Below are 13,728 nucleotides of genomic sequence, written 5' to 3'. Positions count from 1 at the left end.
AATTACGTACAGGAGTAGACCTCACTGTTGCAAGGTTTTGCAATTCAACTCTCACAGATCAAGATTCAGCAGTCTTGCATGCTCGACAGTATAACACCAAGACTGCATTGACACCCTCGTGTCGACGAGTAGTGGCTATGGACTCAGATCCTCCGCAACCTGGACAATGGCCTGTTGATCCACAGGACGATGAGCCACAAATTTTGAAGGAAAGAATGTGGGTTGATGGCTGCTTCGATTTCGCACATCACGGTAAGTCGTACAACAGGTAAGTGAGTGACCGCGTTCTGATTCTAGCACCTGCAGGTCATGCCGGTGCGATGCTGCAGGCGCGGCAATTGGGCGATGAGCTCTACGTTGGTGTGCATTCGGATGAGGCTATTCTCGCCAACAAGGGCCCAACCGTCATGACCTTGGATGAACGGATAGCTGCGGTCGAAGCGTGCAGGTGGGCCACCAAAGCAGTTCCCCATGCACCGTACAACACACAGTTACCCTGGATTTCCCATTATGGCTGTTTCTATGTTGTGCATGGCGATGATATTACCTCTGACGCGAATGGTGAGGATACGTATCGATTCGTGAAGGAGGCCGGTCGATTCCTGGAGGTGAAGAGGACTCCAGGAATCTCCACGACGGATCTAGTTGGCAGAATGCTGCTTTGCACTAAAGGACATTTTATTCCAGCGCTAGACACCGGGCTGCAGCATCCGCAACACGGCGCTCAGATGCTGGAACGTATTCAGCAATATGCAACTGACCAGACTGGATTGCATCCTGGTGCCGAGGTATACATCTGGAAAGCTGATGTAGAAGCTCAACTACATCTAACGAAGGAGACAGGCAGATTCACAAAGTTTGTGACTGGCAATCGGCCACAGCCTGGTCAAAGAGTCGTGTATGTTGACGGTGGCTTTGATCTGTTCTCCTCGGGGCATATCGAGTTTTTGAAGAGAGTGAATCAAGCAGAGAGTGGCAAGGCACATATAGTGGCGGGTATACACAACGACGAAGTCATCAATCGCTACAAGGGTATGAACTACCCCATCATGAATATCTTCGAAAGAGGGCTGTGTGTTTTACAATGCAAATATGTCAACGCGGTCGTCTTCGGAGCACCACTTGCGCCCTCCAAAGAGTACCTGGGTAGTATGCCTGTAGGCACGATATCCGCAGTTTATCACGGACCCACAGAATTCCTTCCCATGGACTACGACCCATATGCCGATGCGAAAGCGCTTGGTATCATGAAGCAGATTCCAGACCATCCCTACAAACATGTCAACGCGTCGGAAATCCTAGGTCGTATTGAGAAAGGTCGTGCAGCTTTCGAAGAGCGACAACGACGGAAAGGACAAAAGGCTGTGGTTGAGGGGGCAATAAAAGCTGAAGAATTGATAGCTCGAGGCCAATAGACTAGAACATGCTTGCATTCAATAAAAGGACGCCCGTAACACCCTCAACCATAGAGTTTATATAAGTCTAGAAGTCCTGTCTATACAAAGACTCTGCAAGGATAATCCGCCGAATAGGCTTGCTCCTTGAGTAAATTGTACTTTGTCGCATCTGGATTCTTACCCGCAGCCGGTGGCATAGGAGGCATACCGCCTTCACCAAGAATAGCCGCAGCCTTTTCTTTCTCGAAGTATACTGCGAGTCCCTGCTCGCCCTCTTGCTGTACTGCTACCAGCTGTTTTGTACCCTCCTCACCCGCCAGCAGCTTCGGGCTAGGCTTATCTGCGCTTCCCATGGTCAGAAGTCCCACGACATCTCCTTGAGTAAGAGTGCTCGATTTTGGGTAGCTTCTCCGCATGTCTCGTCGCCAGTATGGGTTGTCTGCGATGTCTGAGGCAGGTGTGGTGGTGGCATCGTCGTATTCTTTCGGATCGAGGCTGCCTGGGGCTGGAGTGCGGTAGTGCTTCACGGGGATACCGTTGCTTCGGTTGGGTTCGATGGCGAAAAAGGCTCGTATTCTTTCGTACAGACCTTTGCTCTGTTGTGTATATTTCTGTATGGTGTTGTTAGTCCTGCCAGTCGTGGTCTTTGTGAGGTGTGAATACCTTTCCTACAGGGACGACATTGCTGCCGATCGTGTAAACTACTTTGCTTGCCATGTTTCCCTGCAAGTGTGCCTGTAGCGACGGGAAGAATGCGCGGTCGAAGAAGAGACTTATCGTCGATGGGCGGGCACTTGGTCGTACTCCCAGGTGTCGAAAGTCACTTTACCTAATTCCTGGCTTCTGATTGGTCGAAGGTGGAGCTTAGGTCAATCCTATACCTACGAGCTAGAAGCAGCTTCTCTATCAAAATATCTTAATCACTCTACTACTTTAGAAGACCTGATGAACCTTTCGAATCAATGAAACTTCACGTTCTTGACTTTACAGAAGATTTGCGATTGTCGTTGAGCTTTACTGTCTGAAGTGTTCTTATACCCTCTCTCCGCAACATGCCGATCTAGAGCGTCGATGTGCGCATCTCAGTACATAGAACAGATTAGCATGTGTTTACTCGCTCACTGACGCTCGATACTTCTTTAACTGACTGATGCACCGCCCTCAGGATGTGATGACTCTTCAATTCCTGATACGTGATTGGGGTCCACCGGGACGAAGACCGAAGGCATTCTTCGATAAGAGGCTTGACCATGAACTCTTTCGTTTAAGTATACATGTTAGATTAAGTCTTGCAGATTGAATACTGCCCACTACTAATCTGCAAACAAAAGAAGCCTGCCAACCAAAAGTAAGTCTAGAGATCCGCAAGATACCCCTAGCATACTTTTCATACAGGACAGCCACAGGCTATTCCTCAATAGCATTGCAACAACCACTGCTGGGACTATTTCTGCTCAGACAGCTAATGTATTTAGTGGCTGCAAAGCCCAAAATCTTGCTACTCGGCGAGATAGATCAGTAGGTGGAAACGCCAATAGTTATGCCTTACACATTAACACATATAGTGCTCAGGAGCAATGGCAAGGTCTCAGCGGCTTAGGCGAACTGATCAAACCACAAGCGACAAACAGAGAAGAGTTTATTGCAGAATGCAATAATGGAAGATTTGACGACGTGGTCGCCGCATACCGAACCTTCACATCTGCCGCCATCACTGGACGATTCGACCAGGAACTCGTTGACGTCCTCCCCAAATCGTGGCGATACCTCTGTCACAATGGTGCTGGATATGACCAGATCGACCCAGACGCGTGCTCTCAGCGAGATCCACCTCTATATGTCTCGAACGTGCCATCCGCTCCTGATGATGCCACAGCAGATACCGCAATTTTTCTCATGCTCGGCGCGCTGCGAAACTTCAACGTCTCTATGGATGCATTGAGGCGAGAAGAGTGGAAAGGCAAGCCAGCTCCAGCGCTAGGACACGACCCACAAGGTAAAATATTGGGAATTCTCGGCATGGGCGGAATCGGAAGGAACATGTCGAAAAAGGCCGCTGCGTTCGGTATGACCACCATCTATCACAATCGACGAAAACTGGACGACGAAAAGGCCGGTGGCGCAGAATATGTTTCCCTGGAGGATCTCCTGAAGCGAAGTGACGTATTGAGCCTCAACCTTCCCCTCAACCCGAAGACTCGACACATCATCTCAACAGAACAACTCAAGTTGATGAAATCAAGCTCGATCATTGTGAATACAGCTAGAGGTGCTGTTATCGACGAGGCTGCGCTTGTAAAAGCGTTGGACGAAGGAACGATTGCTGGAGCAGGTCTGGATGTGTTTGAGGAAGAGCCCAAGATACACCCTGGTTTGGTCAAGAACGAGCGCGTGATTCTGCTGCCACACATGGGAACTTGGACGAAGGAAACTCAGAGGAAGATGGAGGTGTGGGTTATCGACAATATTCGGAAGGCACTTTCTGAAGGCAAGCTGCTATCCATTATTCCAGAGCAGGAGAGCTTGTAATGAGTGCTTCACAGGAGCGACGGCGTCGTCGGGCGCTCTACTCTGATACTCGATCGACTGGGGATTGACTGTACTGTTGCCCAGCATTTCGTGATTTGAAGCATTTTCAGGGAGAGTATGGTTTGCGAGGAGATATGAGTAGACATACTCACCATCCTCCATTGCATGAAAATTATAGATCATTCAGGTTGCCTCGTCAGGAGGAGAGCAGTCCCCTTTTTCCTCAAAAGGGCACGAAGTAGTTCATTCTCCTCTCGTAGCATTGTGATCTCTGCGGTCTTCTCGATATCCTTTTCTTGTAGGTCACGAACCTGCTCCCGGAGCTCGATTACCTCGTCGTGAAGGGTCAACTTTTGACGAGAGCTCTCGTCAAGGTTCCTTACATCGTCTGCGGCCTTCATGTTGGTACTGGTTGTTGGCTCCTGCTTGCCTAGCGTCAAGATTTGTGGATGTCGTTCACCTGGTAGCTCAACTGGAGATATGCATTGAAGCTGTTCGCGAGGATGCTGCACCGGTACTGCACCTACAGATAGCGTTGCAGCTCTTGAGAGGAGATAGGACTGTAGATGCTCCGCAGTAGTGATAAGGAACGCAATATGATGAGCCTGGGAAAGATGTACACGGCAAACCTTGTCAAAAGAATCTGTATCCGCCACAAAGCACAAGGCATCGTGCGGATGAACCTCAGAAGAATCAACGTCGTGATAGTGGTAGAGCAAAGGACGCTGACCAAATCCCAGACGTCGAACCCACGACCTGACACATCCCCATCCATTCTCCTAAAATCTTATGCCTGATCGCTCAGTGGACTCATGATAGCTGCTCATATCTCGAAAGTTCTCAGTACTTACCAAAGGCTTCTGACCAGTAGCATCATAGAGGTGAATGGTCTTTCGCTCCCACTGCACATCAGACAGCTGCACCTTGGGAATGTCGAGCTCTCCACCAGAAGTTACCTGAGCCACAATCTCGTCCACCGAGAGTACCTGGTGAGTTTGTCTCACCTTCCTCAACGACAGGCGTCTAAGCTTCTCCTCTCGAATCAAGCTCTTGACAACCCATTCCCAGTAGTCGCAATGCACTGATGCGTCTCTCTTTGAAGAGACGCATATGTCTGGAAATGTTCCCTTGATTTTCTTGAAGTGAATGTGCACCAGGGACTGGAAACCAGCGGATGAGATGTCATGACCTTCCTGCAGTGCTGTTGAGGCGTGCACGCAATTGACGATGTAGAGCTTGAACTCGTCAAGTCGTGATTCCGTGATTCTGAATACACGCTTCAATTGAGTATCGCTGTAACCCAGGCTTTTGAGCTCTGCCGACTGCAGCTTTTCTTCTTCGCCTAATAAATCTGTCAGAGGCATTGTGATATCACAATACGTTGAAGCTCCGAGGTAGACTGACTGCCGTGAAGGAATTTACAACGATACACGAACTATAAGCCAAATAAGTTTACACTAGTTCGACACATCATCGCGACACAGATGTCGAAAATTAGAACTTATGAACGAATCGGACGAAGGTCGACCAAGATGAAACAAAGACTGAACAGACATCGAATAGAAGTCGAATTACCAGCCCTTTTCGCCAGCTATCTGACCCCATACATCACCACCCAGCCCGAAGCTCTCTGACTCAACGAGCTTTCTTGCATAGGACATCTCGGGAAAATACGTACCAGCACTTCGAGCCTCATTATAGTCGACACGACCTAGGCTATCGTACTGGAAACTATCTAAGCCACCGTAGGCATCGCGATAGGTCTGTTCCTCACTAACTGTACGCTGGATTATTGGATCGTTTTCTATAGCGTCACACCATGCTTGCCATCGTGTGCCTACTTCTGGACGGGGGAAGCCACGATAGTAAGCAAGAACTCGGCTAAGACGGATGATAAATGGGGCGAAGATAATGTCCACATATGACAGTGTCGCGCCGAGGAAGAAGGGGCCCGTTCGATGGGATGCATTGACAAGCGTCGTGATTGAGGCATGTAACGTGGTGATGAGCGTCTGGAGTTTGAGGTTATATTGGGGCGAACGATTCGACGGCTGGGTCATTGCTCTTGCCGACAGAGCTGTAGAATCACACTGGCGACGAGTCATCAGGTACGAGTGTCGTGGTATCGGCATACCGTAGGATTCGTCGTTGTAGCTCCCGTTGCGAGAGGCGTTGGGGTTCGTGTGGGCATGCTGACCAGCTAGATTAACAATCGGCGTTCCTGGAGTTTCTTTCTCAGTACGGCTTGGCCGTCCATCTGTATCGGGCAGAAGAAGCAGTGCATAAAATATTGGAAGTATCCTACGGTTGATGAAATCCGCCCACAATCGAGAATGGGCTTTGAGTTGTGGATCTCCCATTGCAGGTTGAAAGAGTGATTGGCCCGTGGCAAGGTCTTCGAGGTATTCCAGTACGACCAGACTCTCCCATACTGCAAAATTGTTGTGCTTCAGGCATGGTATCTTGCCCTCCGGATTGCAGGTTTGAAGCTCAGGAATATCCAATCTAGGGGGTGTACCAGGAGGTGCATTCGGGTCTTGAGACCAGTGGCGTTCTGTCACTTCCACGTACTGGTATGGCACTCCTATCAGCTCAAGAGCTATCCATATTCGTTGCGCAAAAGGGCAGAACGACGAACCATAGAATGTAAGCTCATTGTTAGTGGGTGCTGTGTGGTTGTAAAGAGTTTGTAGGGCACAGCCTGTGGCATGGAATCTTGAGGTAGGCACCGAAGTCGATGCTATGGCTGTCTCGTCCTCTTCGAGGTGGACACCTGTCTTACCAGCTTTCGCAGCCTTTTTGTTCTCCTTCTTCTTTGACAGAAGCCAACGTTGCACACTGTTCTTCTTAATCCTATCGCTCTCTTCAAGTGAGTGTTTATGATCTAGGTCTCTTTCCTCACCATCCTCACCATCACCTCCATTAACGCGTTGGACCATGTACCATTTCTTACCACTATATCCAGGATGGTTTGGCGGATGGTCCCGAGCGGGCTCCAGGATGCCGAATGTGCTATCGTTGCTGCCTTCATTCTGGTTGCCATCGAGGATAAAGGTCAAATTACCAGTACCGGCTTCTTGGTTGTTCGAGCTCGTGTCTGGTTCGAGGCCTAATTTGCGTAATGCCTCCAATTCCTCGGTCCCAAAGAACTCGGTGACTTTGATCTTTACATCGCAGAGGTCGCGTTCTCTTACTTTTCGTTTCCGCTTCTTCTTCTCCTGCTCTTTGCCGTCTCCATCCACTTTCTTTGACTTGTTAATGGGGGTGCCCGTGGGACGGCCTTTCAGTCGACAATCCCAATAGTGGCTGACAAAGGGTTTACGCTTGTACTTTTGTGTGCTTCGATGTGAGTAAACGTTATCGACGTGTGGAAAATAGGTAAGGTATTGCTCAGCCGTTAGAAGTAGTGGTTCTTCAATATTGAAGAGTTTATTGCGCCATTCCCTGAGACTTGGTGGATCTGATACTGGCGGCGCCTGGACATGTGGAGGTACGAACACTGTTGGGTCCTTAATATATACTTTCTCCGATTCTGACCTTGGGGTCGGATATGATCTACCAGTATTCATGAGACTTCGGATTGGTGGAGAAGCTGTGCCCGAGTATCCAGCAGTGTTCGACTTTGTATTTGGTGCTACTGCTGCTCTCGAATCGGGCGAGTGATAGTGAGTCGATCCGGTCCGACCAAATCCGCTTGCTTGCTGGCGGGAAGGCTCTCGAGAGGACGCCCGTTGACTTGTTCCTATCAATCCTCGTTCACCATTATTCGTAGTGTAAGGACTGTACTGCGCCAACGAAGACTGGAAACGATAGTCTGCAAGACCTGAAATCTGCAATCGAGGATCCACCTCCATTCCCGGTTAGGTGAAACAGAACCTCTCTCAACCGCTTCTGTTTCACAATGAGGCGTTTTCCAACTGTACCGGTAAGGGCAGCAAATGCAAGAACCAATAGGAGCACGCGACCGGTTAAAGAGACCAAGCAGAACCACCCCAAAGGTATGATGAGTAGGTAGTCAAGAGCTGAAGACGGGGTGTGATATCACGCCAAAAGAATATCGAGAGAGAAGAAATTGTATTGTTAAAGCGGCGACCGAGTGCATTTCAACATGTCCAGCTTCATCTGTCGCAAGGACGTTGTGATGACATCCTGCGCATACTGTGATGTTCGTATCGTGTTCGATGCCGAATACTCTGTACGATGAACACTTGTGCTAATGAACACAAATTGCGAATAACTTGAATATAGACCACGACCGGCGTCGTCGCTCGAAGTTCTGGTTAGTAAGGAGGTGGTCTCACTAATGCAAGTCAGGCCAAGAACCACCCAGGCGATGGGGATCCCTACGGATGTTCAGTAAGCCCATAAGAGCACCAACTCCAGAGCTGACCAGAGCGGTGACAAGAATAACGTGAACATCGTCACACCTTCCCAATAAGACGATAGGCATTACCCTGGACTTTATCAACTGTAACTATTGCTAGAACTCTATAACTTTAGAGCGCTTTGAAGGCATGAGCGCCTATCGTCTAACAGAGAAGGTGTGACGATGTTCGCGTTATTCTTATCACCACCCTGCTGATATACACATTAAGAGATTGCTCGTGGTCTGAGCCTATTTCTGCCGTTTCAGATGGCATCCAATCGCTTCATGAAAGATTACTCGCTACGTATATCGGGCTTGGTCGTAGTCTCTTTTTTCAGCTAGCATCCTCCCGAAAATGCCGATCGACTCCTAATCAAGCCTCTATTGTCTAACAACCCAACAGCGAGCTCGAATCACTTGAGTTTTCGATCCGCTTTCTTGTCATATGCGGCCGTGTTCGGAAACAGGAAACCAGATGTTCTCTTGTCTTCTCCGGTTCTGGCGCTGACACGTGAAGTAAATCCAAACAACACCGACCATGCCCCAGCACAGGCGAGCCCGCCATATCCGATCAGTCCGAGAATGTACCCGGTTTGGCCAGAGTTCAAGTATCTAGTATAGCAGTATATCGTACTCAGAAGGTGGAATAGCGTCGTCGCCTGTATGACAGGCATGGCGTAAGGCGCTCTTGAATCATTTTCTTCGAGAGAGATAGGTTGAGAGACTGAAGTCGAGATGGGCACGGTGCCAGTGAAGAATAACACAATGATAGCGAGGATAGTCAGAGCGAATCCTAAGGAACGGGCAAAATAGACCTCAATATCTGACATTTGTTAGTCGTGCCCTGTAGTCTCTTGGGGCTGTCCTTGCTCATACCTGAAGTATGATGACTCTCATCCACGGCAAGGAGGTTGACGACCAATTTTGGGGTGAGGATTAGAGTAGCAGACTGAAGTCCAAGCCATGCTGCAGTACCGTAAGTATAAGCAAAGAAACCCTATCATGATTAGCGACTTTCACAGCAGCGGGCATGTAGTGATTTACACTCAGGTCTTTGTTCTCGATCCGCATGTTGAGTATATTGCCAGTGTTTGGTTTATTTCATGCTACACTAGCTATGTTCAACACGAAACTTGAATCGAAAGGAACAAATAATATTGGGAGGCTGACGTCACTAGCTTACGACACACACGAGCCTACAGGCGTCCATCAGAGTACTGCAGTCATCCTCTCGAGCAAGGACGTGTGCAAGAAATGGTTATCGTTCGGCGTCTCTTCTCATCTAGTGTCACGTCAGGTCGACACGACATCCGCATCCTCAGTCACAGCATGCTCACAGCAACTGCTTTTTCAACAGAATGAACGACGAGGGGAGTGTCTATACTGGTTGTTTGGGTACGTCAAAGACGACTGAAATGAAATTCACCCACAGGACAGGCTAGAAGAAAGAAGCCGTAACTCGTAAATCACTCATCGTTCTGTTGCAATCACTTCTGCAATCTCAGCAAGACTTCTAGGGGTATCTATATCACATTTCTGTCCTCTCGCTTCCACGCCTTTTTGAAGATGGAGGCTCAACTTCGTGACCATGGTCCACGTACTGACTTTGCAGCTACCGTTTGTGAAAGGTTCGGTTCAGCCCAATTCATTGTCGAATATAGCTCATGTACCGATTTAGCCGACGACCTCAACTCGCCAGTAACTCTTCGACCTCTGCCTCAGTGAATCCCAGTAGATAGACCAGATCCAACATCGAACAGCCAACATTCAATCGCGCCGGGGCTTCCATCTGTACTTTCGGCTTCGCCTTCCATGCAACGCCCAGACCAGCAGTTTGGAGCATGGGCAGATCATTGGCTCCATCTCCAACTGCCATCGTCTGAGCAAGTGGTATGCCTCTTCCACTTGCTAAGCTCATCAGCAGATTTCGTTTGTGCTCAGCATTCACTATCGGATGGTTTGGGTCGAGCTCGCCAGTCAAAGTTTTTGTTTCAGGGTCGGAGACCAGATGGTTCGCGAAAGCATAATCGAGTCCTAGCTCTCCGGCAAGCCAGTTTGCCAATGGTTGGAAGCCGCCTGAAAGTACTGCAAGCGTGAAGCCAAGTCTCTTCAGACATTTGCACAGCTCGCGTGCGCCAGGTGTAATTGTGATCTTTGGCCTTAGTCGCTCAAAGACGTCGCTAGGCACACCCTTCAGTAGCGCAACTCGTGCTCTAAGGGAGGCACTGAAATCGAGTTCTCCGTTCATAGCTCGTGCGGTTATGGCCGAGACCTCATCTTGAACCCCGACGAAAGCGGCTATCTCGTCAATGACCTCTTGCTGTATGAGAGTGCTATCCATATCGAACACGCAGAGTCGCTTGTGCCGTCTGTAGATAGAGTTTGGCTGCAGCACGACCTCACAATTCCATTCCCGTTCAAACTTGTAAATGCTCTCGTGTTTCGAGAGGAGATTGAAAGGAAGGTATTCGGGATTTGGTGGTGGGGAGAAGGTTACCTCCATGATACGTGGCTTCGTACTATCGGGTGCAAGACAACGATGTGTTGAGAACAGACGGCGCTGTTCGGGTGCATTGTGAATGAGGAGACTATCGAGAGTGGCTAGGAAGTGGGTGAGACAAAGTTGTGAAATGTAGGGACCGTAGAGGTGGTCTAATGGCTCCGGTTCAGGACCCGGAGGTTCCAGTGGGTAGTCTAATATATTGCTCGTTGGCGCGAGGCCTTCTGCTATGGACGGTGGTGGGATGGTATCACTCGGTTTAGCATGAGGAGAGTGATCAGGATGTGGGTTCGCATGTCGCGGGTTGTTTATGTTGTAGTACACCGTAGCGACCAGCCTAGGTGCGGTGTTCTTTTCCTGTATACAATTGGTGTGGGAAATGGTGTGCACAGTGTCGAAGTCCTGGTGCGGCACATGTGAGGGTGCAATTGCGCCAACGATCGACTTGCGAGGTGAGGCTAGCGATGTCGAAGAGACAGCACCACCAGCCGGCGCTATCGGCTGCTCAAGAATACCATCGATGCTGGTTGTGGGACCACTTTGATGAGAGCGATACTCCAGGTGATCGTCAAGGTATGAAGGTCGACGAAGCAGCGACCCTTTTGCGAAGCTAGGCCTTTGTGATTTTGGCGACGAGGAGCTCTCCATACTGGTGCCAGAGAGGTAAGATGCCCTCAGGACATGCTCAACTGCTGTTTTCTGCTTTGTATACAGCATCCCAGCTCGGGCTGATCGGCAAATGCAGGAACAAACTGTACCCGCTAGTGTACCCCACCACACCAGATGTCAGTGTGGACCAAGTTGATTCGTCTGTGTCAAGCAGACGGAGCCGATAGCACTGTTAAAGGTAGACAAGTCAGAAGTAAAGCGAACGACTAGAGTGAGTTTGATATCTAAACAATTCTACATCGTATATCGTGTCAAGATCAACCAGAAAACACCAACGCTATGCTAGACGGCACACTTTGTTAACCAGAGATGACCGCCATGAGACCATATTTGCTCTATCGCCCAACACGACAGTTCAATGCTTCTCAGCATCAATAACAATAACCACAGATTCCACATCGTCCATTCGTGAATCCTCGCCCAAAGTGTCTTGTCCCTTTGCAAATCGTGCTCGTCGTCGGAAGCTTGAAACCCTACTTCCAGCTCCACTGATGGGTATTTTGTTGAACACACCTACTCTTCTGACGAGATAGACGCAGTAGTACGCATACCCAAGCATGATAGCGAACCCCAACACTATTTTGCCGACACTGAGCTCAGATATACCTCCCATTCTGTGTCCTCGGATCTGGATTGGACAGACAGCCTCGGCGTTATGTGCGCTGAAAGGTATAATCTCACAGTTCATCCAGAAGAACTCCATTGTGGTCCAGCCTAGGAGAAGTAAAGCGGATACTGTGAAAGATATCAAGGTTCCCACACGTCGTCGACTTAGGATCTGATCTGTGTCTGGGCCTGCTTGTCTGAAGCGAAGCACATCCCTCAGACGACTGGACTGAGATGTTTCTGCTCGAACCAAGGAAGTAAGAAGTTCAACACTAGTGTGAATGAGGGTCAGAAGTGGTAGGAGAGCAGTATAGAAAGTCAAAGAAGCTTTAGCTGATGGCTGACTGAATCTAACGGCGTTTTGCTGGTCTTCTGCCAATGCTTCCTCAACAGATTTTGTCTGAGTGTCATCGCTGGACAAGGTGTACTTGGGTTCATCGCGGCGGAGTTTCCGTGAGTGAGTTGCTGGATTAACGCTGTCCAGGCTGTGAACTGTCCTAGTGGTCGCAGTTTGAGAAGTAGTAGAATTTGCCGCCGCTTGTGCAGCTCGAATATTGTCCGAATGTGGCAGTGCTGCGCAGTAGGCAAAGATCACAGACAAAATGAGGATGGTGAAAGATGTGACCAGCAATGCAAGCAAAACCCATTGTCGTTGCCTCTTCGTTGAAGTAAGCCTGCGTTTCAGTATTGGCTTGGGCGGTTTCTGCAAGGTTTTTGGAGATGGCGATGTACTTCGTGAAGTTTCTTTAACACTGACTTTGACGCCTTTCTTCTTGGATTCGGCCTGTGCTGTTGCTGATGTGGGAGGTGGTGGGAAATATAGAGGCGGTGATACATGTCTTGGTGAGAGTCCTGCTCGTAGTGTCGGGCCCATAGCCATGGATGTTGTAGTACTTAGTGCAGAGTGAATGAGCAGACGAAAACGAATGCGTCCAGCGCGTGAATATGGCAGAATCAGCAAAAATTACCTTGGATGAACCGAAGACACCGAACTGTGCTCAAAATGAGAAAAGCAATACTGGCACATCAAATGGTATGGTGGCAAGAGCACAAAGCAGTATAGACTTGTATGTGGGAAGTGTTTATCAGCACAGCATGACCAAATGAGAGGCCGGACAATGTTGTCATTGCCCAGACCAAAGGCATTTCATGAGCCGCGGGCAGTGTAGATTTCTGCTAGAATTAGCTCCTTCTAAGACATGTGCAATCTTCAAACAGGTGCGATATACCACTGGGATTGCCTCGTGATGCTTGGATGACTTGGAAATAGTACAACATTGTGGCCTATGTCGAGACCAGGCGCTATCATGAAACTCATTAGCCGCCGACAAGTAGCGTGTGTTGGATGAGGTGCAAACAACACCAACCAAGAACATGCCAAGAGCGACTGAAGAGACTGGATGATTCATTGGTTGTAGCGGTTGTCGCTGGTGTACTCAGCGCGTCTACACTCGAAACATGAAACTCACGTGACACACTTGTCCACATCTGTACTAGTGCACTGATAGGAGGCGCTGTGAAGAGCCAGCGAATCTTGGATTGGATCCCCATCCTTCGTGCTTCGAAGCACGGCTGGATACAGATAGACACCTTGATGACTAAGTGGATGAGGCAGAATCTCGTGCCGCACAGCTTGCGCTATCTTGCTGGAAAGCTCGAGG

At 49.2% G+C, this 13,728-nt stretch overlaps 8 protein-coding genes across 8 annotated transcripts; 2 read left to right on the top strand and 6 right to left on the bottom strand.

Annotated features, from left to right (window-relative positions):
* Positions 1-137: 137 nt before the first annotated feature.
* Positions 138-1,415, top strand: MUQ1 (choline phosphate cytidylyltransferase; the record flags this gene model as incomplete). Its single annotated transcript, XM_064900382.1, has 2 exons — positions 138-252; positions 307-1,415. The coding sequence occupies 2 exons, from the start codon at positions 138-140 to the stop codon at positions 1,413-1,415; spliced, it is 1,224 nt and encodes a 407-aa protein (XP_064753694.1).
* Positions 1,416-1,495: 80 nt separating this feature from the next.
* LTR64_006046 (uncharacterized protein) lies at positions 1,496-2,114 on the bottom strand (the record flags this gene model as incomplete). Its single annotated transcript, XM_064900381.1, has 2 exons — positions 1,496-2,008; positions 2,061-2,114. The coding sequence occupies 2 exons, from the start codon at positions 2,112-2,114 to the stop codon at positions 1,496-1,498; spliced, it is 567 nt and encodes a 188-aa protein (XP_064753693.1).
* Positions 2,115-2,862: 748 nt separating this feature from the next.
* Positions 2,863-3,926, top strand: GOR1 (glyoxylate reductase; the record flags this gene model as incomplete). The annotated part of the gene is made up of 2 exons (XM_064900380.1): positions 2,863-2,915; positions 2,963-3,926. 2 exons carry the CDS (start codon positions 2,863-2,865, stop codon positions 3,924-3,926), a joined length of 1,017 nt encoding a protein of 338 aa, XP_064753692.1.
* Positions 3,927-4,105: 179 nt separating this feature from the next.
* Positions 4,106-5,290, bottom strand: LTR64_006044 (uncharacterized protein; the record flags this gene model as incomplete). The annotated part of the gene is made up of 2 exons (XM_064900379.1): positions 4,106-4,705; positions 4,778-5,290. 2 exons carry the CDS (start codon positions 5,288-5,290, stop codon positions 4,106-4,108), a joined length of 1,113 nt encoding a protein of 370 aa, XP_064753691.1.
* A 207-nt stretch (positions 5,291-5,497) lies between these two features.
* On the bottom strand, positions 5,498-7,780 carry LTR64_006043 (uncharacterized protein; the record flags this gene model as incomplete). The annotated part of the gene is made up of 1 exon (XM_064900378.1): positions 5,498-7,780. The coding sequence occupies one exon, from the start codon at positions 7,778-7,780 to the stop codon at positions 5,498-5,500; it is 2,283 nt and encodes a 760-aa protein (XP_064753690.1).
* Positions 7,781-8,705: 925 nt separating this feature from the next.
* Positions 8,706-9,363, bottom strand: LTR64_006042 (uncharacterized protein; the record flags this gene model as incomplete). The annotated part of the gene is made up of 3 exons (XM_064900377.1): positions 8,706-9,115; positions 9,169-9,289; positions 9,337-9,363. The coding sequence occupies 3 exons, from the start codon at positions 9,361-9,363 to the stop codon at positions 8,706-8,708; spliced, it is 558 nt and encodes a 185-aa protein (XP_064753689.1).
* A 616-nt stretch (positions 9,364-9,979) lies between these two features.
* On the bottom strand, positions 9,980-11,440 carry SER2 (Phosphoserine phosphatase; the record flags this gene model as incomplete). The annotated part of the gene is made up of 1 exon (XM_064900376.1): positions 9,980-11,440. The coding sequence occupies one exon, from the start codon at positions 11,438-11,440 to the stop codon at positions 9,980-9,982; it is 1,461 nt and encodes a 486-aa protein (XP_064753688.1).
* Positions 11,441-11,816: 376 nt separating this feature from the next.
* Positions 11,817-12,947, bottom strand: LTR64_006040 (uncharacterized protein; the record flags this gene model as incomplete). The annotated part of the gene is made up of 1 exon (XM_064900375.1): positions 11,817-12,947. The coding sequence occupies one exon, from the start codon at positions 12,945-12,947 to the stop codon at positions 11,817-11,819; it is 1,131 nt and encodes a 376-aa protein (XP_064753687.1).
* Positions 12,948-13,728: the final 781 nt, after the last annotated feature.

The sequence above is a fragment of the Lithohypha guttulata genome (genome assembly GCF_036872675.1).
Source record: "Lithohypha guttulata strain CCFEE 5908 chromosome Unknown scaffold_4, whole genome shotgun sequence".
NCBI lineage: Eukaryota > Fungi > Ascomycota > Eurotiomycetes > Chaetothyriales > Trichomeriaceae > Lithohypha > Lithohypha guttulata.
Note: the sequence above shows the minus strand (reverse complement) of the source record. Positions and strands in the feature narration are given on the sequence as shown.